We start from the raw sequence: 21619 nt of genomic DNA, 5'->3' as shown, positions 1-21619 counted from the left end.
GGGGGGAAGAAAGCTACTTTTTAAAATGTGAAAATAAAGATTCTATTAATTCTCTAAAAGCAACAAAAGCTGGAACCATTAAGAAAGAAGGTAACTAAGGACTCAGGATGCAACTTAGGGGTAGAGTGGTTTCTAGCACATATGAAGAAATAATAATGTGCAGAGCAGATCCAATGGGCAAAAGTTACAGGGCTCAATTTGAGGCACACTCTACAATTGTGAGTTGTCCAGAGGTGGGATGCTTGCCTTGTGCCTCCCTCTCACTAGGAGAGTCTGACACAGGCTGGATCGATACCTGTTACACTTATTATAGGATCAATCAGTAGGTAATTGGATTACTCCACTCCAGTTTAACTTGTAGGAAAATAGACAGGTGTTGGCAGCACATGCCTTTAATCTCAGCACTTGGGAGGCAGAGGCAGGTGAATCTCCAAGTTCAAGGACATCCTGGTCTAAAGAGTGAATTCCAGGACAGCCTGGGCTACACAGAGATGCCCTGTCACAAAACAAACAAACAGGAAAATAAAAGCAGTATAGTGAAGCTTTTGTAAAACTAAATATGTTTGCATATTCTTTCTTTTTTGGAGAGATAGTGGTAGTTTGTGTGGATGTGTACACATGCATGCAGATGTATATGCATTTAACTTTGTACATTTCTGTGTGGGAGTCAGAGATCAGCATCTTTAATTGCTTGCTCAATGTTATTTATTTATTTATTAAAATATTTGCTTTTGTGCTTGTGTGTATGTTAGAGAATAATTTGAGAGAATTCTTCCAGCATATGGGTCCCAAGGGATAGAAATCAAGTGCCTTTATCTACCTGAGTCATCTAGTCAGCCCTAAGGATCTCTTCCTGAACCTAGAGCTCACTGATTGCCAGATTGGCTGGCCAATGAACTCTTGGGAACCACTTGTCCCTATGCCCTGGCTGGAATTACATATGGACATTATTGTAGCTTGAATTTCATGGGTGCTGAGAGGCCAGACTCTGGGCTTACGGTTATAAAGCAGGTACTGTACCAACTGAGCTATGTCCCAGCCCCAAATATTTATTCTAAATAGGCTTTTAAAAATAACTCTGCTGGGGAAGGGGAATGCACAGCTTTAATCCCAGTACTCAGGAGGCAGAGGCAGATGGCTGTCTATGAGTTCAAGGCCAGCTTGGTTTAGAGTGAGTTCCAGGACAGCCAGAACTATACAGGGAGACTCTCTCTTTAAAAAGCAAATAAAAACACCAAAGCAAACAAACAAAATAACTCTACTTGGCAGATAAAGTAGCTAACAGACTGTGACTTGCTCTTCAATTAATGCTTTTTTTAAAAAACATCTTCAATATATACTCGATTATAAAATAGAAAATCTAGAAATCAGTAAAGAGTTACAAACCTTTACTGTGAAGAACCAAATGATTAATATTTAGACTTGATGGTGTTTGCCACCAGCTGCTGTGTAGAGTTATAGTACTGGACTGCCCTAGAAAATAAGTAAATGAATGGGCCTAGCTTTGTTCCAGGAACATTTATTTCAGAAATATGCTACAAGCCAAGATAACCCTAGGACCTGGCCATTAAGGTTTTGTTTGTAAAGTTCTTTGACTCTTGATTGAGAAAGAGCGCAACAAGATGAAGGATTGATTGTGTCTTAAAACGTCTTTCACAAACCTATGGTAAGCACAGGCGCTAACTGGTCAGTTCACACTGTATTTTGTTTTCTGAATGATGATCCCGAGAATGCACATCTCAGCATTGTGTCTTCACTAACCTATTTCTGTGTCTGTTGTAGTGACTGGTGCCAGTTTCTTTGTGTTCAGTGGCGCTCTGAAATCCTCTTCAGGATACCTTGCCAAGTCCAGTATTGTGGAAGGTAAAGTGTGAATTGTTTATTCCAATGCCTTAGTTCAGTGCCGATTATATAACTGAAAAGTAAGCCACATTAGGAGTGTCTCGAGGGCCGTGGATATAGTTCAGATGATAGTAGCAACAGTCCTGTGGTCCCAGTGGGAAAGTGGAGGCAGGCGTTTAAGCTCATTCTAGAGAGTTCAAGGCCAGCCTGGGCTACATGAAGCTCTGGGGATGGGCTGGGGAGGGGCTTGACAGCTGTTGTAGATGTCTAACTTATTTTCTTTTATTTTTTATTCAGAGGTATGTCACGGGAGCATAGTAGCACATGCTTGTACTGCCAGCTACTCAGGAGGATGAGGCAGGAAGCTCACTGGAACCCAAGAGTTCCAGACCAGTCTAATGAACATAGCAGAAAAACCAAGCAAGCAAACAAAAACCTGGCATGCAGGGAATAAGGACAGGTGCCACAGGCACTGGTGAAGTGGTAGAGGTGGCCATCCACACGGCCTGCGTAGGATGCCTGAGGGGTTGTCCTATAGGGTCAGATACCGTACTTCTGATGTGTAAGAGTGCAGGTGATATCACACGCTCTGGTCCACAGAAACACTGTCACTATTGCTGAAGTACAGAATGAGGTGTGCTTGCTGCAAGTAGACATGGCACACACCCTGATAGAGGCTAGTTAACACCTGTGAAAGGCAGGCCCAAAACTGTTTTTCTTTTTAGGTAATGTTGTTCTTTGCTGTGCTTTGGTCTAGTTGTGATTGAATGATTGATTGATTGGTTGATGGATTGATTGATGGAGACAGGGTTTCTCTGTGTAGCCTTGACTATACTTGAACTCTCTCTGCAGACCAGGCTGGCATTGAACTCACAGAGAGGTCTGCCTACTTCTGTCTCCCGAGTGTTGACATTAAAGATGTGCCACCACTACTTCTGGCTAAGAATAGCTTTGAAAAAACGTATTTCTTGCCTAAGGAATCTCGATAGGGAGAGGAGAGTTTGACACTGTTTCATGACATTTGGTGTGACTTAAAAGCACAGAATTATTGCCTAGAAACAAGATAGTATTCACTGAAGTTTTTTTTTTTTTTCACAAGTATGTTCTGGGGCCTGGCATAATTTGGAGACCAGGAGTGATCACTAAACACAAGTGTTGCAGCAGCAAAGTAAAAGCTCCATCATCGCCTTCGTGCCCACTGGGAACTCATGAAGTGTCCCTTCACAACATCCAGTGCTAGAGGAGGGAGAAAAGATGGCACTTTTTGATGAAGGACTAAGAAATTCGCATTGTAGGGGTGTGTGTGCTGCTTCTTTATATACTATTTGGCTACATGTGGCAGGAAGTTGGGCTCTTTTGCTTCCAGGAATGCAGTTTAATTATATTGCTATAGTTTTTGGTTTGTTTATTTTGTTTTTCTGTGACCGAACCATTTCAACAGTAATGATGATATTGACTTACAGTTTAATACTATAGTAAGTATAAGACAAATTATTACTGTGAATGTATTATAATAAAATAAATTGTTAGCTATCTTAAACTATATTAAATAGTCCTGCTTTAAGCAGCTTTCAAGCTTGAAAAAAAGTTTAGGCACATTTAAAAATTTTTTCCTTAGTCGATGATATTACCATAACAAAGGGGGAAATCTGAGCAAGATGAGAGTACTGGGTCTCCTGACTTCAGGTTGGTCTTGAATTCACTGTGTAGCCAAGGATGACCTTGGACCTCTGTATGGTCTTTCTGCCTCTACCTCCTGAACAATGTCATTACAAATACTCGCCACCACCATGCCTCGTAGAGAATTTCTTGGAGTCCTGACCAAGGCATCATGCATTCTAGGAAAGCAGTTTATGAGACTTGGAGAGCTATAAAGTATTTAGTCAAATTGTGTGTGTGTGTGTGTATTTGTGTGTTTTCAAGCACTCAGGTAAGACAACTTGAGCTCAGCTTTGCTTGTTATTAAAGCTGGGGGAAGTCTTTTAGATTAATTATTTTTTCTAAAGATTTCTTTATATTGTTTTACATGTATGGGTTTATTGCCTGTATGTATATATGTGTACCACATGTATGCTTGGGGCCCAAAGAGGTCATAGGAGAGTGATAGAGTTCCTGGAACTGGAATTTCAAATGGTTGGTTGTGAACCACTATGTGAGTGCTAGAAATTAAATCTGGCTCCCCTGGAAGAGCAGTAAGTAAGCTTAACCACAGAGTGATTTATTTTTATATGTATGGGTATTTTGTCAGCATGTATGTGTGTGCCTGGTGTCTGTGGGAATCCTTGAAATTGAAGTTGTGAACGGGGTCTTCAGCAAGAACTGTAGAGTGTAGTTCAGACAGGCCTGGAACTCAGTCCTTAGCCTCCCAAGTGCTGGGATCACAGGAGTGTACCACCATGCTTGGTTGATAGATGTTCATTTTCACAGTAGCTTACGCCAAGGCCTTTCTAAAGGCATTCCTGGGCCTAAGAGATGGCTTAGTAGGTAAAAGCACCTGCCACCAAGCCTTATGACCTGAGTTCCATCTCTGGGATCCACATGGTGGAAGGAGAAATAACTCCTACAAGCTGTCCTCAGATCTCACGTACAATGTGTCATTTGTACACACCCTCAAATAAATAAATGTAATTAATAGCATTCTTTTCAAAACAAAGTATTTTAAAAATTTATTGGTTAACAATTCCATACATGTATACAATGTCTTGAACATTGTATCTTGAACATAACCATTCTCCACTCTCCCCAGGTTCCTCCCACAACTTTAGTTTTTTGAGACAAGGTCTCACGAAGCTCAGGCTGACCTTAAGTTCAGTGTGAACTGAGAAAAATCATTGAAACCCTGATCTTTTTGTCCATCTCCCAAGTAAAAGCATTTCTTTTTGAAATATGGATTCCAATAGACTTCCACAGACAATTTTACATATATTTATACATACTGGATTTGATCTTTTCTGATAAATTTAGTAAACAGTGAGGAGAGTACAACATACCTTAAAACCAAATCTCACAATTCCACCTATACAACAAAACGATATTCAGAAGTTGTTAGGGGCTGAGCTGGAGAGAACACGTAACTGGAGGTCCAGAGGATCCTGTGCCTCTGCCCATGGAGGGCGCCTGGAGTCCTAGTCACATGCACAGCACCCACCAAACACACACACACACACACACACACACACACACACACACACACACACCTGTGCACACACCCAATACACGTACCTAACATAAACACACTCAGCACACATGCACACCCAACACACACATAATTACAATTTTGAAAAAATCTTTAGAAAAAAAAAAAGGAGGAAAGGAATTGCTGGGCTCAGGTGATAATGGATGGCACTTGCTATAAGCCTGACCTGACTTTGAATCCTGGGACCATGGCACATAGAGAGAACCAACTCTTCCAGATTTTTCTCTGATTATCACATGAATGCTGTTGCACACACTTACCTGTACTCAAACACACATGTATCATATATATACACAGACACAATATAAATAAATTAAGTTTTAAAGCAAGGAGATCGCTGGAGAGATGTCTCAGCAGTTTAGACACTGGCTACTCTTGCAGAGGACCCGGGGTCAGTTCCCAGCACCCACACGGCCCCTCACAACCATCCTTATCGCCAGTCCTGGGGTAGGGTAGGAGTCTGATGAGCTTTTCTAGCACTGTGGGAGCCAGGCACAAATATGATGCCCAGACTTACTATGTAGACCAGAGATTCTTCTAAAATCCATTCTTTCTTTCTTTAAAAAGATAGCTTTATTATATTAAAAAATTGCAAATAAGCCAGGCGTGGTGGCACACACCTTTAATCCCAGCACTCAGGAGGCAGAGGCAGGCGGATCACTGTGAGTGTGAGGCCAGCCTGGTCTACAAAGTGAGTCCAGCCAGGGTTGTTACACAGAGAAACCCTGTGTTGAAAAACCAAAAAAAAAAAAAAAGTTTTAAGGTTTTGTTTTATTTTAAAATATTTATTTAAATGTTACTACAAAACCGTTTCAAATAAAATATTTGCTTACTTTATTTTATTTGTATGAGTGTTTTACCTGCATGCATATCCATATACCACAGGCGTGCCTGACGCCCTTGGAGGCCAGGAGAGGGCATCAGATTCTCCAGAACTTTCATAAGTTTGTAAGATGCCAGGTGGCTCTTAGGACTCGAACTCTGATCCTTTGGAAGATTGGCCAATCCTCTTACTAATTGAACCATCTCTCTAGCCCCATAAGAACTTTTAAATGTGGTTAAAATGATCAATTCAGTTGACTCAGAACTTACACATATAAACAATGCATTTATAATGTTTGTGTTGAGGCCGCAACATGACTCAGTTGGTAAAGGCACTTAATGCCAAGTCTAATAGTCTGAGTTGGATCCCAGAACCCATATATTGGAAGGAGAGAACCAATTCCTGCACGTCCTCTTCTGACCACACACATATATACAGAAAATGAATGATTTTAATTAAAGAAATTATTTTATGACAAAATTATGTATATGTGGCAACAAATCAGATAACTGTTCAGCATGCGACAAGTTTTACTCTCAAAAATTTTAATTTAATTAAAAAAAAGATAAAGGGCTGGTGAGATGGCTGTTCTAAAGGCCTTAAGTTCAATTCCCAGCAACCACATGGTGGCTCACAACCATCTGTAAACAGATCTGATGCCCTCTTCTGGCATGTAGGTATACAGGTGGACAGAGAACTCCTATATTAAAAAAAATATGTACATAAATAAATTTTAATGTTTGACTTAGGTAGTACTGAAAAATAGTTTACCATCTCTTGGCTATGTGGTCTATCTAAAACTGAGGTTGCCTCATTTTTAGTCAATAGGTGGATTTAGTCCCAAACCTACTACTGTAATTTTTTGTTTTGTTTTGTTTTTTTTGTTTTTCGAGACAGGGTTTGTCTGTATAGCCTTGGCTGTCCTAGACTCATTTTGTAGACCAGGCTGGCCTCAAACTCAGAGATCCACTGCCTCTGCCTCCCAGTGCTGGGATTAAAGGTGGGTGCCACTGCTGCCTGTCCCTCAGGCTTTTCTTTAAACTTTTTATCCCTTTGAGCACTGGACTTAGCTCTATTACACTTCCTTGTGCTCCTTTTCTTCTCAAAATGTACATTTTGTATTTTTCTCTTGCTCAACTTGCTCCTTTTCATTATATATCTGCATAAAAGTGACCACAAATAGCCACATGTCAGAATCAATACTAGGCTGTCTTGAAATTTCCTCTACCAAGGCCATTAATTGAAAACCTCAGTTTAGCCTCAGATAGATTTCTTTGACAAAGTCAGAAAGCAGCCACATTCTTTACCAAAATGATCTCGAGGTCACTTACTCATCTTCTTCTCCTCTGCAACGTCATGTGCCAGGCCATCATAGTCTACATTGCTCTCAGCACCACTCTCTTCCATGTTCCTACTAGGATGGCCCATTAAGCCCCACTTAAAGTATTAACTCTTTTTTTCCTAGTCCAAAGTCCACCTTCTGCCAACAAGCAGCATGGTCAGACCTATTGCTGCAATACCCAACTCCCTGGTACTAAATTCTGTCTTCATCACTGTTAACTGCTGTGAAGAGACATCCTGACCAAGGCAACTCTTACAAAGAAAAACATTTAACTGGGGCCTTGCTTACAGTCTCAGAGGTTTGCTTCATTATCTCCAAAGTATAGAGTATGGCAACATGCAAGCAGGCAGTGGAGCAGCGCTAAAAGCTACATCTTGATCCTCAGGCAGAAAGAGACAGCACACACACACACACACACACACACACACACACACACACACACACACACACAGTGAGGGGGGGCTGGCTTGGGTTTTTGGGGTTTTTTTGTTTTTTGTTTTTTTCTGAGACAGGGTCTCTCTGTGTAGCCCTGGCTGTCCCGGATTCGCTTTGTAGACCAGGCTGGCTTCGAACTCACAGCGATCTGCCAGCCTCTGCCTCCTGAGTGCTGGGATTAAAGGCGTGCGCTGCCACCACTGGCTTGGGTTTTTTACATTTCACAGCCCACCACCAGTGACACATTTCCTCTAACAAGGCCACAGTCACTTCAGCAAGGTCATACCTCCTACTCCTTCTCAGGTAGTGCCACTCCCTGATAACTAGGCACTCAGATGTATGAGTCTGTGGAGACCGTTCTTACTCAAACCTCCATAGTTAGTCCATTTCCATCATGGTAGAAGCATGGAGGCATGGGCTGAGAGCTTACATACTTATCTACAGGCAGAGAGAGACACAGACAGACTGACTCATGGATCTCTGTGAGTTCAAGGCCAGCCTGGTCTACAGAGTGAGTCCAGGCCAACCAAGGCTACACAGAGAAACCCTGTCTCAAGACAAAATAAAACAGAGATCATCAGTGGGGGACGAAGTGTGCAAATATATGAGCCAGTGGAGGCTATTTTCATTCAAACCACCAAGTAATTTTTGTTTGCTTGGGTTTTGTTGTTGTTATTGTTGTTATTGTTTTGTTTTTGAGACAGTGTCTCATTATGTAGCCCTAGCTAGCCTGGAATTCACTATGTATGTAGACCAGGCTAGCGTCGAACTAGGTCCTCCTGCCTCTACAGCCCAAGTACTAATATTAAAGGTCTACCACCATACCTAGTTAAGCTTTGTTGTTTTTGTTTGTTTGTTTGTTTGTTTGTTATTTGGTAATTTTAAAACAAATATTTGCAGGACATTCATATACCAGGCAGGAGTTAAGAGTAGATAAAATCTAAGAGAGACAGGGAAGTTAGTATGTACAATCAGGGTGTGGTAATTGCAGGAATGAAAACAGGAATAAAATGCTCTGTGAGGCAGAGGAGCAGTGGTGTGGCCATGTGTAAGTTTTCCCTCTGAGCAGTCTCGGAAGAAACACTTAATGGGGTCTGAGTGGAAGTCAGCAGTGCTAAAGCCATGGTTGCCATCTCCATGTTCCCGTCTGTCTTATCGGATATTCTTAGATGGCGTCATGGTCCAGATCACTGCAGAGAACATGGATTCCTTGAGGCAGGCACTTCGGGAGATGAAGGACTTCACCATCACTTGTGGGAAGGCGGATGCAGAGGATCCCCAGGAGCAGATCCACATCCAGTGGGTGGATGATGACAAGACCGTGAACAAAGGGTAAAGTGCAGTTCCCTAAGAGCCGGTTAGGGAGTCAGCCCCAGGCTGTGTCTGCCATGCACACAGTTTGACTAAATGCCTGCTTGTGAAAAAGGAATGTAGAACGCAGAAGTTTACATTTCTGGGGTCTTAGCATAATTTCTTTTTTAAAAAACATTTTTTAAGTTACGTGTCTATGTGTATGACTGTGCACATGACTGTGGGTGCCCACGGACACACAGGCCTCAGATCCTCTGGATCTGAAACTCCAGGTGGCTGGGAGCTGCTGTCCTGGATCCTGGAAACCAAACCTAGTTCTCAGCAAATGTAGTATATGCTTTTAACCCTGAGCAACCTTTCCAGCCCCCCTCACCTTGGTTTCTGAAGGAGTCACGGTATGTATTTTTGAGGGAAAGGTAAGGCAATGAAACAAGAGCAGGCCATCTAAAGTTGCTCGAATACAAGGGCGGTGTTTTGTGCATCAAGCATCTTTGCTAACATGTTCCATTTGGTAAAGCATGTGTTCTTATTTCATTTGAATAAGTCAGCGCCATAAAACTAAGACTCAGCAAGTCTCCAACTTAAAACCATCTTCCTGGGCTTCAAATCCAAGCTCTTCACTCGCTCATGGCAACTCTGTGCTATTTCACACAAAGCCTAGGTTCATTTTTTCACACTTGTCTTTCTTTCCTACCCTACACTTAGCCCAACAGGAAATCCTGTTTGCTGTGCTTCAGAATGTACCCCAAACTACAGTGACTCCCACCACCCATACTGCTGCCATCTGAGTTTAAAAAGCAACTTAGCCAGTTTAAACCACCTCAGTCTGGACAACTGCGGTAGCCCCTGTGCTATCCTCATTTCTGGTTTTCTTGTGTCATTCTGATCTGCTTCTAGTCTCTTCTAGAGACTACTGCCAGCATGATGTCACTTTCCCACTCAAACCACCAATGGCTTCTAGTGTCTTTCAAGATAAAATTTAAAGTCACTCGTTACTTCTAAGGCCCTACTTTTCTTCCTGTTTTGAGACAGGGTTTCATGGCCAGGTAGCGTAGTCCAGGTTGAACGCGGTCTTCCAGTCTCAGCCTCCCACGTGCTCAGCAGGACACTGGCCTTCTCACTTGAGCACAGCTGTGCATCTGTCCCAGACCCTTGCACATGCTGCTGTCAGCCTGCCCTCCTCCTCAAGACGCCCTGTCAACAGCTCCATCCCCTTCTTCACAAAGTTCCCGATGCCAGGCTCACGATCTCCCTGGCCAATGTCTATATTCTAACTCTGTTTTGCGTTTCTCTCTTCATAGAAAGCAAAGCTTCCAATATTTCCTGCCCCCATCCCCCAACTAAACTTTCTCTTTTAAAGTTTTTATTACATTTACTTATGTGGGGAATAGGAGGGACTTGTCATGGCAAACCTTAGAGGACAACGTTGTGCAGTTGGTTCCTTCCTTCACCTTTTTATAGGTTCTCGGGACCTGCACACAAGGACCTCGTGTTGAGCCATCTTTCTAGCCCCTAATTTAACTTTGGATGTATAGGAACAGGGCTAGGGGTGGTGGTGATGGTTCACGGTCTTTAATCCTAGCACTCAGGAGGCAGAGGCAGGCGGGTCTCTGAGTGTCAGGCCAGCCAGACTACATGAGACCCTGTCTCAAACAAACTAAAAAGAATCAAGAATATAAAGGATTTAAACATTATTCAGAGGAGTCTATTATCTTTCTATCAATCACTGTATACTGTTTTCAGAGTAAATGTGTATCTCCACATATTTAATTTACTTGCTATATTTCAAGGGAGAAATAACTTTCAAAAGTAGCTTCTGTTTAGGAATCTAAGAGTGATAAATTAGCATGGAAGAAAATTTGTGATGATAGACACGGTCTATCCTTCACACCAGCCCTTGAGCTTGTATTTATTTGTTTGTTTGTTTAATGTCATTAGTGGAAAATTAAAGCAGGCTTTTCTGCTTTGCAAGCAAGCACTCTTATCACTGAGCTAAATCCCCAGCCTTAAGTAGTTTTTAGCAAGCTAGGCATGGTGGTACATGCCTGTAATCTCAGCACTCGGCAGAGGCAGGCAGATTTCTGTAAGTTCAAGGCCAACCTGGTCTACAGAGTCCAGGACAGCTAAGGCTACACAGAGAAACCCTGTCTGGGGGAAGAAGAAAAAATAAGAAAGAAAAGAAGAAAGAAAGAAAGAAAGAAAGAAAGAAAGAGAGAGAGAGAGAAAGATAAATAAATAAATAAATAAATAAATATTTCTTAGTGGTTGGAGAGATGGCTCAGAGGTTCAGAGCACTGGCTGCTCTTCCAGAGGTCCTGAGTTCAATTCCCAGCAACCACATGGCAGCTCATAACCATCTATAATGTGATCTGATGCCCTCTTCTGGCATGCAGATGTACATGCAGATAGAGCACTCAAACATAAAATAAATAAACATCTTTTTAAAAATTATCTTAAGTAGTTCTTGGCAAAAGTTTAAATGTTTAAACTCCCTAAGTTCTAAGCAGCACCCAGGGATGACATGTTCAACTCCCTCCCCTTCCTAGAACTTTCTTTCTAAGAGGAGCGTGGTGAATGTTGTTCTGGAGTCAGGAGCTGAGTGGGAACCAGGTTGGATAAGTAGCCGTGTGTTCATTGAAAGGAGAAAGGCTGGGGAAAAAGCAGGTGTGAGTAAATGGCCTGTTCATATTCCCATAAACCTTGACTAGTAGCTTCTTGTGAAGTGTCTGCCTCTGCGTATGTGTCTGTGAATTGTTTCCGTGTATCGCCCTTTCCAGAAGCACTCTGTGTCTTGTCATGATATGATATGCTTCAGCTGTCTTTAGCGAGACCCCCAAAAACGTGACAAGACATCTCTTTCCCTTTTCCTCTGTTGTAGTGTGGTGAGTCCTATAGATGGGAAGTCCATGGAATCTATAACAAATGTGAAGATATTCCATGGGTCAGAGTATAAAGCAAACGGAAAAGTCATCAGATGGACAGAGGTAAGGAAATGAAAATTAGTGCCCTTGTCTTGCTTTCAACACAGACTTTTGCTAAGCCAAAAGCCCATTTTGGGATGATTTGGAAGGAAAAAGTTGAGCCAGTGAGATGGGTCTGTGAGCAATGGCATCTGCCACCAAGCCTGATCACCTGGATCCAGTCCTTGGGACCCACATGCTGGAAGGAAGGACCCAACTCCCACAAATTGACCTCTTACTTCGTTCCACTCTAAGTGGCACTTATATGACAAATACACATTAAAAATAAATTTAGGCTGAGTGTGGTGGTGCAAAAAAAAAAAAAAAAAAAGGAAAACATTTTTTAAAGCAAAAAAATCTTGGGGGCTGGAGAGATGGCTCAGTGGTTAAGAGCACTGTCTATTCTTCTAAAGGTCCTGAGTTCAATCCCCAGCACCCACGTGGTGGCTCACAACTATCTATAATAAGATCTGGTGCCTTCTTTTGGAGTAGAGGCACACATGCGGGCATAATACTGTATAAATAATAAATGAATAAATCTTTAAAAAAAAAAGAAAAAAAAGTCTTCATATATCTGCTATATTTAATTCCCTCTGATCTATCTTAGCTCACTGGGAAACAAAGTCCTAAAGTGCAGCCTGCAGCACTCTTGTCAGGAAGCTGTGCCTATGAATCTCAACAGTATGGTCATCTAAAGCAAGACCCTCATGATGACCACACTGGTTGACATGACAAAGTAGACAAGGAAATTTCACAAGGCCCCACTCCTAGAATAAGAGCTGTAGGCAATTAATGGCTGCTGAGTGAGAGAGAATCAATCTTCTCCAGCGGGGAGAGCCAATCCCAAGTGGTCAGCCCTAAGCACACGAGCAATGAGAAATGGACTCAGCAGCAGGTTGTGTGTGTGTGTGCATGTGTTGGAGGTGTCCTGGACGTTCAGCCTCATATGCTTTGCCACGGAGCTGCATGCCCACCCCCTTATGTTTAGCATAGCCCCTTTGGACCAGCGTACTGGAGTTGGTATATAACAATATGTAAACATAGCATACTTACATTTATTTTTCTTTTAAAATTTGCCTTTATGTTGTTTATGCTTTATATCATCCAGAGAAGACGGGCTGCTGCTTTCTGTACAAGCAGAGGCAGAGTTGGCATCATGGTGTCTTTGGAAAGCCAGATATAGTGGTGCACACCTGGAATGGCAGTACCCAGGAGGCAGACATGAAGATGGTGCCAGTCCAAGGCTAGCCCAACTCCCACATAGTGTGCTCCAGGCCAGCCAGGGCTACACAGAGAGAGGAAGGAGGGAGGGAGGGAGAGAGGGAGAGAGGACAAGCAGGTCCTTTGAGAATCAGAACTTAGTTGGTGAGATGGCTCAGTGGTTGAAAGCCCTTTCCTTGTGGACAGCCTGACACTCTGAGTTTGATTTCCAGAACACATGAAAAGATGAAAGGAGATAACCGACTCCACAAGGTTATCTCCACTGGCACACCATGTCCCACATGTGCCTATACGTATGTGTACAACCTCGGGTGTCACCACCAGGAACATCATCTCCTTGGAAACAGTATTTTGTTGGCCTAGAACACAGCACTTAGGCTAGACAGAGAGCCCCAGGACTGTCCTGTCTTCTCCTCCCTAGCACTGCATTGTGAGAGCGTACCGGTATACCCAGCATCTTTTCTTTCGTCCTGGTTTTTTGAGACAAGGTTTCTCTGTGTAGCCCTGGCTGTCCTGGACTCGCTTTGTAGACCAAGGTAGCCTTGCACTCACAGAGATCCGTCTGCCTCTGCTTCCCAAGTGCTAGCATTAAAGTCATGCACCACCACCACCTGGCCTCAGCGTTTTTACTTTAATGTGGGCGCTGGGGACTCAAAGCAGGCCTTCATCATATGAGGCAAGGACTTCACCGAAGCCAGAAAAACTTAAGTCTCTTAACTGATAGTATGGTCCCTGTAGAGTCACAGGAGAAGGTCATATTGTAGAGTGTCGTCACAGAGCTCTAGCTGCTTCTGTTTCCTGAGTGCTGGGATTGAAAGCATGTACCACCATGCCCTGCTTGACTTTTTTTCTTTTTCTTTTGACATGTGCTCTTAATTTTTGTAGTGCTGGCTGGCCTGGAACTCATAGAGGTCTCCTACCTGAGGCTTCTCCAGTGCTAGGATTAAAGGCACGTGCCACTACACCCAGTCCCTGCCCTCTGTCTTTATTTTTTTTTCTGCCCTCTGTCTTTATACACTTGAATAATCTACGAAGAACTGGATCCCCCAATCTACAATGACTGTTCTTTTAGACTCTCATATCACCTCCTAAGAAAATTGTTCATGTGCACATGGTGGTACACAGTGGCACAGGGCTGTTATCCCAGCACTTGGAATTGGGAAGATCAGGAGCTCAAGGTTAGCCTTGGACCACATGAAGCCCTTTCTCAAAAAGAAGTGTGTACAGTGCAAAATGGGAGACCTCTAGGTTCTTCATAGGAAGTGTCATTGCAGAGTGCGGGCAGGCTGCTACTGCCACAGCGTGGATGCAGAGACTGGCACGCAGGGTTGTCTTTGGTGCTGTACTTTTCTTTTTAAAGATTTTATTGTGTCTGTGTGTCTATGATGTGACAGGCCCACCTGTCATGGCACATGTATGAAAGCCAGAGGACAACTTTATGGAATATGTTCTTCTACCTTTACATGGGTTTTGGGGGTTAAACTCAGGCGGCTGTGTGTGCAGTGTGCTTCTTTACCTGCTAAACCATCTCTCCAGTCCTGGTGTAGTACTTTTTCTGGCCCTAAGGATTCTTTCCCTCAGGTAACCTTGTACATCTTAGCTAACTGGATGCTCAAATGTATGGGTTAATTTGCTTGTTCCACATCGAGGCACAAGGTGAAAAGCCTCTTTTGTTTTGGGATAGGTGTTTTTCCTAGAAAACGATGACCATCATAACTGCCTGAGTGACCCTGCAGATCATAGCAGACTGACTGAGCATGTTGCCAAGGCGTTCTGCCTCGCCCTCTGCCCCCACCTGAAGCTGCTAAAGGAGGATGGGATGACAAAACTGGGACTGAGGGTGACACTTGACTCAGACCAGGTAAGACACATCTTGGGCAGTTTTTGGAGTGGGCCTTGAGAAGTGTGTATTGTTTTTGTTTCTTTTGTCTGTGAGTATTCTTGAGTCCCCCAGGGCTTAAAACTCCAGATGTTACATTCTGACCTGGCCTCCAACAGTAACACACTCACTGGCATGCACCCCAACGCACTGCCTTCCTTCTTACTGTGGTAGGGGACAAACTGTGAGGACCTGCCACCTGTGATGAGCATGTGACGTACTGCTCTGCAGCTTCGTAGGGCCAAGTTCCAGGTGTCCCTCGTCTTGCCTTTCTTACTCAGCTGGCTAGCATCTGCAATTGCCCTTGCCTAGTAAATTTATTTTTGCTGCCAGCATTTTCATTTAGATAGTGACTAGATTTGAGCTATCTCAACAGTTTTCTGTCATTGGACTTGGTAGGTTTTTTGCATGTTTTTGCATCTTGTTATTTTTTGAGATAGAGTTTCACTATGTTTCCGAATGGCCTTGAACTCAGAGATCCATCTGCCTCTGGAGTGCTAAGATGTGTGTACTGCCAAGCCTGGCTTGATTTTGTTGTTGTTGTTATTTTGTTTTGTTTTGCTTTTCAAGACAAGGTTTCTCCTATAGGCTATCCTGGGCTCACTTTGTAGACCAGGCTGGCCTTAAACATATCTGCCTCCTGAGTGCTGGGATGAAAGGCACGCACTACCATGCCTGGCTGGCTTGACGTTTTTATATGCCTTTTGTATTAACAATGCAGTCTTTACCTCCTAAACCCCAGTTCCTTGTCCGCTCTCCCCTGTGGCCATGCTCTCCACGGCAGATCCCACTAGTCCTGCACTGGATGCTTAGTATTTTCCAGCTATCATTATCGCCCTACATCCTCAGCAGTGAGTCATTAGAAATGAGTGTGGGAGGGGCTGCAGAGATGGCTCGTTCGTTAACAGTACTTGTTGCTCTTGCAGAGGACCGTAGTTAAGTTCCTAGTACCCACATGGTGGTTCACAACCATCCTTTACTCCAGTTCTAGGGGCTCTGACGAGCTCTTCTGACCAACTTGGGCACCAGGGACACATGTTACACATCCATACATGCAGGCAGAACAGTCACACACACATTAAAAAAGAAGTTTATTTTTAAAGAAGAATGAGTGTGTGCTCTCAGGTTGATATTCCCTCTGACTCCTACAAGTTGCCCTCTGATTGCTACACACATTGTGGTACATGCACACACATAAAAAAATGCAATTTAGAAAAAAGTCTATGTGTGCAATACTGGTGAAGAATATTACACTTCCATCTCACATACTGCTGCTAACCTAATTGGAGAGAGAGGCACCCTCATATAGAACAACTGGACAGCAAGCATTTTTCTGCTAAATTTGTGACTCTCTGAGGGGAAAGGACCCTTTATTTTTGAATTTCTGTTTTCAGTTGCTCAAAAATTGGTATACTGGTGACTGCATGGGCTGTAGAGTTAATGGTGTTATATTCCTCAACTTCAGTTTTTACAGCTAGAGACTAAAGTATCACCTGACTCACCATTTCTCTTCCCAGGAAAGATATTTGCAGATTAAGGGACTAGCTCAAGGTCTCACAGCTATTAAGTGGCCATGGTGGATAGCAGAAGTCAGAATGATAAAGCAAAGTTAAGAGAAAAGGAAGACTTTGTATGCACCCTCATGTGTGTGTCTAGCTCAGGGCAGAGGGTGTGGTATTTCCTGCTTGGCCTCTTCCCTGCCAGTAACCTGTCATCACTTTTTTTCTGTGGTAGGTCGGCTATCAAGCAGGGAGCAATGGGCAGCCCCTTCCCTCACAGTACATGAACGATCTGGACAGCGCCTTGGTGCCTGTCATCCATGGAGGAGCCTGCCAGCTCAGTGAGGGTCCTGTCGTCATGGAACTCATCTTTTATATTCTGGAAAACATCGCATAGATGAGGACTTCATTGTTTCTGTTCAGACCTGTTGCAGCAGCAGTCATATTCAAATCATTTGCACTTTAAAACTGGAAAATTAAGCTTTTGTTAACACTGTCAGTAGGGAGGGAACGGGGTGGGAGTAGGACTTAGGGGGGCAGGGGAGGGGAGGGTGGTTGGGGGAACACCTGTTCCATGATTCTAAGTCTTCTATGCATTCTCCAAGAAGACCCGGGCAGCTTCTTACTGCACAACAGTTACGCTATCTTTGCAGCTAACTCCTTTCTGTTACTGTCTAGACAAGAATTCTGCTCCTCTCTTACAATTGCTTCCGGTCATGTGCTCAGATGAATGCTCATATGGGTACAACCATCATCAAGGTCAGGGTGGGGGGCAGAAAGGAAATAAACAGTGAATCGTCACTTTTGCACTTCCTGTACAGAACCGGCATAAAAAGAATGTTATACTGATCATCCTGGGTACACCTCAGCTGCTTACCAAGGAGAACTCAGGTTTAGATTTGTGTTTATTTGTTCCAACTACAAATTGAATCAAACCATGTAAAGGTAACTCAGTATAAACCAGGCCCTTCAGATAATGACGTTGAGTTCTGAGTCACTCAAAGTCTGCCTCAGTGAATGGCAGGTAGTAAATGAGCTGTAACAGCTGGCAAAGGACACCCAAGGCGTTTTTATTTACTATACACTAAAAATATCTTTTAAAAATCGCTTAAACTTTGGGGAAAGTTGTAAATCTAAAAAGAAAAAGACCGAGTCTTCTTTTATACAACCCCACTTGATTTGTCAGTGCTTATCTTTTTCCCTCCTTATAAAATTGAAGTATTTCAGATTAGGTGCATACAGCACAGCCCCTTACCCCTTTATAGTGAATGCTTATTCCTTGCCCAAACAGAATTTCAGTCAAGATCACAGTGCTTGGGGGCTGAGCCATACACGTGCCCAGTGATGTCCTTAGGGGACCTTTCCTCAATGGTGAACTTTGAAGCCTAGGATCAGACACTGCTCATAGCTTTAGGTAAGCTTTCTCTCTTTGTGGCATGGGTATTTGTTTTTAATGAGTATAGGCGCCCAACATCCTGGATTTTTGTTTGGTTTTAGCACTATTACCTCATCTGAGTTGCACTCTCCACCTGAGTCACTTGCTGTCCACCTGCCTCTCAGAGCCCAGCGTGACTGCTTCTCTACTGTTTCTCCTTTAGTAATAACCAGTATGCATAGAAGCACTCTTCAGACTATGCAAATATCTTGCTCCTCAAAATTTTCCCCTAGATTTAGCTGCACTGACGTTTCTTGCCTGCTCTGATCTTTTACTATGACAGCTGAAAAATTATTTTCTAATCCAGCAGGCCTTTCCTTTACCAGCTGGGCTTGACAGAGTAGAAACAAACAAGCCCTAACTTCATCCTGTTATTCATGTGGTTTTCATGTTGGTCTTGTGGATATCTACTTTTTTTGAGACAGGGTTTCTGTTTCAAAAACCTTGGCTGTCCTGGACTCCTTTTGTAGACCAGGCTCGCCTTGAACTCAGAACTCATAGAGATCCACCTGCTTTTGCCTCCCTGAGTGCTGGGATTACAGGTGTGCACCACCATGCCCGGCTGAGTTCTGCTTTCTTAGTTTGGTACTTAGGTGATGTCATCTTTGGCTAACAGATGGCTCCTGTATCCTTTCCTGACATAATTATATTTAATCCTTCCTGTGTAGCCTAACAAGATGCTCCAGGCTAATCTTGCACTTAACCCTGCTTCAAACTTGGAATCACTTTCTCTCCAAGCAACCCTTTAACTGGAGTAGTGCAGGAAACTAAGGTATGGTTCACCCAACACGTATGTGATGCACTCTGATTTCATCTTTGTTAATTCATTTTGATCACAGGCCAAAAGCATTTCTACTTAGTTTCAAGTGTCCTGCTCTTCTGAAACCCCGGGCCACCCAGGATTTAGGGTCTCTGCAACAAAGGCAGAATATTCACAATGCCCTTGGACTCAAATGCAGGCCTGAGGGACTGTGGGAGGCTGCTGCGCCCCTCTGCTGTGGCTCCAGCTGAGCTGGCTCTTGACTGTAGCCCTATTTGGGGGAAGTAACTGTTTCTCTAGAGGCCTGCCTGGTCAACGTGTCTGACTGTCCATCTTTCTGTTGGATGAGGATTACACTCTACACCCACCTCTCCAAAGGTTTTGCTTGTGAAAAGCTGCCCAGAAAACTGGGATCAGGACCTCTTAGACTTAGGTACAAAGCCTCAGAAGCGCCCTTTTGCCCTGCACAGCACTACCTTGTAAGAACAGAGCCCTAGAATCATCCTCAAACCTACAAGAAGCACCAAACAGGCATATTTGGTGTTAATATTGAGCTTAGTCTGAATATACCTCAAAAGATGGGCACTTGTACAGCAGCTGCCCAGTCCTTCTCAGCTAACTGCACCTTGCTGTTGGACATGGATCTTCTAGAACATGCAAGATTTTTAACCTTCCCACAGACAACAAACTAGAACCATAAAGACAGGTCTGTTCTCTTATTTATTTTTTGGTTTTTCAAAACAGGGTTTCTCTGTGTAGCCTTGGCTGTCCTGGACTTGCTTTGTAGACCAGGCTGGCCTCAAACTCACAGAGGTGAGCCTGCCTCTGCCTCCTGAGAGCTGGAATTACAGATGTGGACCATTATGCCCAGCTGACAGGTCTGTTCTTAGTTCATAAAATATCTTTTTTTCCCCCTTCTTTTTATTATGTATACAGCACTCTTCCTGCAGGCCAGAAGAGGGCATCAGATCTCATTATGGATGGTTGTGAGCCACCATGTGGTTGCTGGGAACTGAACTCAGGACCTTTGGAAGAGTAGCCAGCAGAAGCTGCTTTTAACCTCTGAGCCATCTCTCCAGCCCCCATAAATATTCTTTATGTTTACTAAAATCATCTGGAAAATTGGGCTTAAGCCACCAAGGATACTCACTATTTTCTCCTTCTTAGCTTTGGTTCTATATGTGTATTGAAATTTATCTTACAAAGTGAAATGCTTAAGCATCACATTCCCAATTTTGCAAGGTTTTCTAGATTTAAACCTAAAAGATAAATACAGAGCTTCTACACTGAAGAGCAGAACTACATCCTGGTAATTTCTTGTTTTTAAAAAATTATTGTATGCTTACCATATTTATTTATGAGCATATATTGTATCCAGCTTTTCAAGACATGCTGTCCTGTAGCGCAGGCTGGCCTCAAACTCACAGTCTAATCAAAGACCTTCAATTCCTGGTGCTCCTGCCGCTGCCTCCGAGGGCTGTGATTATAGGACTATCCCACTACACCTGGTATCCTCCCCACCCCCCATCTTTTACAGTCAACCGTCAATACCTCCCTCATTCATGGTGGTGGAAAGATGGGACTCAGTTCCCACCTCCTGTCTTTTCCATCTACATTCGGTCTGGCTGGTAGGCCCCAAATTCCAATTAGACTTCTCTAGATCACATGAAAGATAATTATGTATTTCTAACAAGCAATCTGCTCAACAGTGAGTCTAGAATTAACAGTTTGTGACAGTGGCTAAATTTAAATAATGGTAATAGGGTTTTTAAGCGTCATATCAATGGGAATAGAGCAGGACTGCTGATGCCCATCTTAGGGGCGAGGCAGCTGAGGCCCCGAGGAGGAAAGAATCCATCTGATCCTCAACAGATGAGAACTACAGTAGTGCATGCTTCCTGGGTCTGCCAGCCCCCCCCCCCCCCCCCAGTGCTTTGCCTCATACTCAAAACAGCTGACCCCACTTAGTGCCAAGATCTTTTAGGGAACGCCACAAACACTTGGGAGGAAAAAGCCTTAAGAAGTAGAAGAGGAGCCAGTGCCACGGTTCACACCTGTAATCCCAGCACTCAGGAGACAGAGGCAGGCGGACCGCTTTGATTTATAAGCCAGTGAGTCCAGGACAGCCAGGGCTACACAGAGAAGCCTTGTCTCAAAACAAAACAAAACAAAAAAACCCCAAAGGTTTTAGAGTGATGCTACATAAATCAAAAGTCACAATCTTTGCCTTTCATAAGCAAAATTCCTGACTCTAAAATAAATTTGTATTTCACTCAGTTCAGTAATTCAAAAGAATATGCAGTGCAATATTTAAAAAAGGATTTTGGTTGTGGCTGACTTTTAGTTATATTCCTGAATAAAGTTTGGTTACTGTGGTAGATCAAATCTTACAAAATGAGGCTTTATGCAGGCCCCTCCCCCTACCCATGAATTCCTTGGCTACAACAAAGACCTTTTAAGAACCTCAGTCTCCAAGTCCAGTGGGTGGCTTTGTCAAGCCTCCCTCAGCCTTGAGGTTGTTTTTCAGTAAGCAGAACAATAAAATGCATTGAAAGTGAGCAAGTTGTAAAGGGAAATCCTTGAAGTCACAGAAAATCAGAGCACTTCCAGCAGAAGGTTGAAATGAACAATGCCTAGGGCTAATTGGGATCTTTGAGAATAACCCAGGGATTCTTCATTTTAACACCATGTCAGCTCAAACTGTAAGGAAAATACAATGGGAGCAGGAACTCTTCAGGCCACCACTCTCTGCTCTAGGTCCCTTAATAAAGGCAGAGAACCTTTCATTCCAAATTACTGCTGGACACACATGATGATAATTGTTAAATCTCTTACATATGAAAGATTGGCTGGAGAGCTTTGGGTAAATCACTTGGCTGCAGTTTCTTCCCTGTTACCCACTAGCAACTCTGATAA

At 43.2% G+C, this 21619-nt stretch overlaps 1 protein-coding gene across 4 annotated transcripts in view; it reads left to right on the top strand.

Moving 5' to 3' along the window:
- Positions 1-17309, top strand: part of ZFYVE9 (zinc finger FYVE-type containing 9) — a 119398-nt gene extending 102089 nt beyond the window's left edge. For all 4 annotated transcript variants that reach the window (XM_084784537.1, XM_084784538.1, XM_084784535.1 and 1 more), the window contains 5 exons: positions 1783-1863; positions 8808-8970; positions 11828-11933; positions 14815-14991; positions 16744-17309. In XM_084784537.1, the coding sequence (XP_084640663.1) occupies positions 1783-1863; positions 8808-8970; positions 11828-11933; positions 14815-14991; positions 16744-16905 (689 nt within the window). In that variant the 3' untranslated portion in view covers positions 16906-17309. The remainder of the gene's footprint in view (positions 1-1782; positions 1864-8807; positions 8971-11827; positions 11934-14814; positions 14992-16743) is intronic.
- Positions 17310-21619: the final 4310 nt, after the last annotated feature.

This window comes from Acomys minous, assembly GCF_964271855.1.
Source record: "Acomys minous genome assembly, chromosome: 6".
NCBI lineage: Eukaryota > Metazoa > Chordata > Mammalia > Rodentia > Muridae > Acomys > Acomys minous.
Note: the sequence above shows the minus strand (reverse complement) of the source record. Positions and strands in the feature narration are given on the sequence as shown.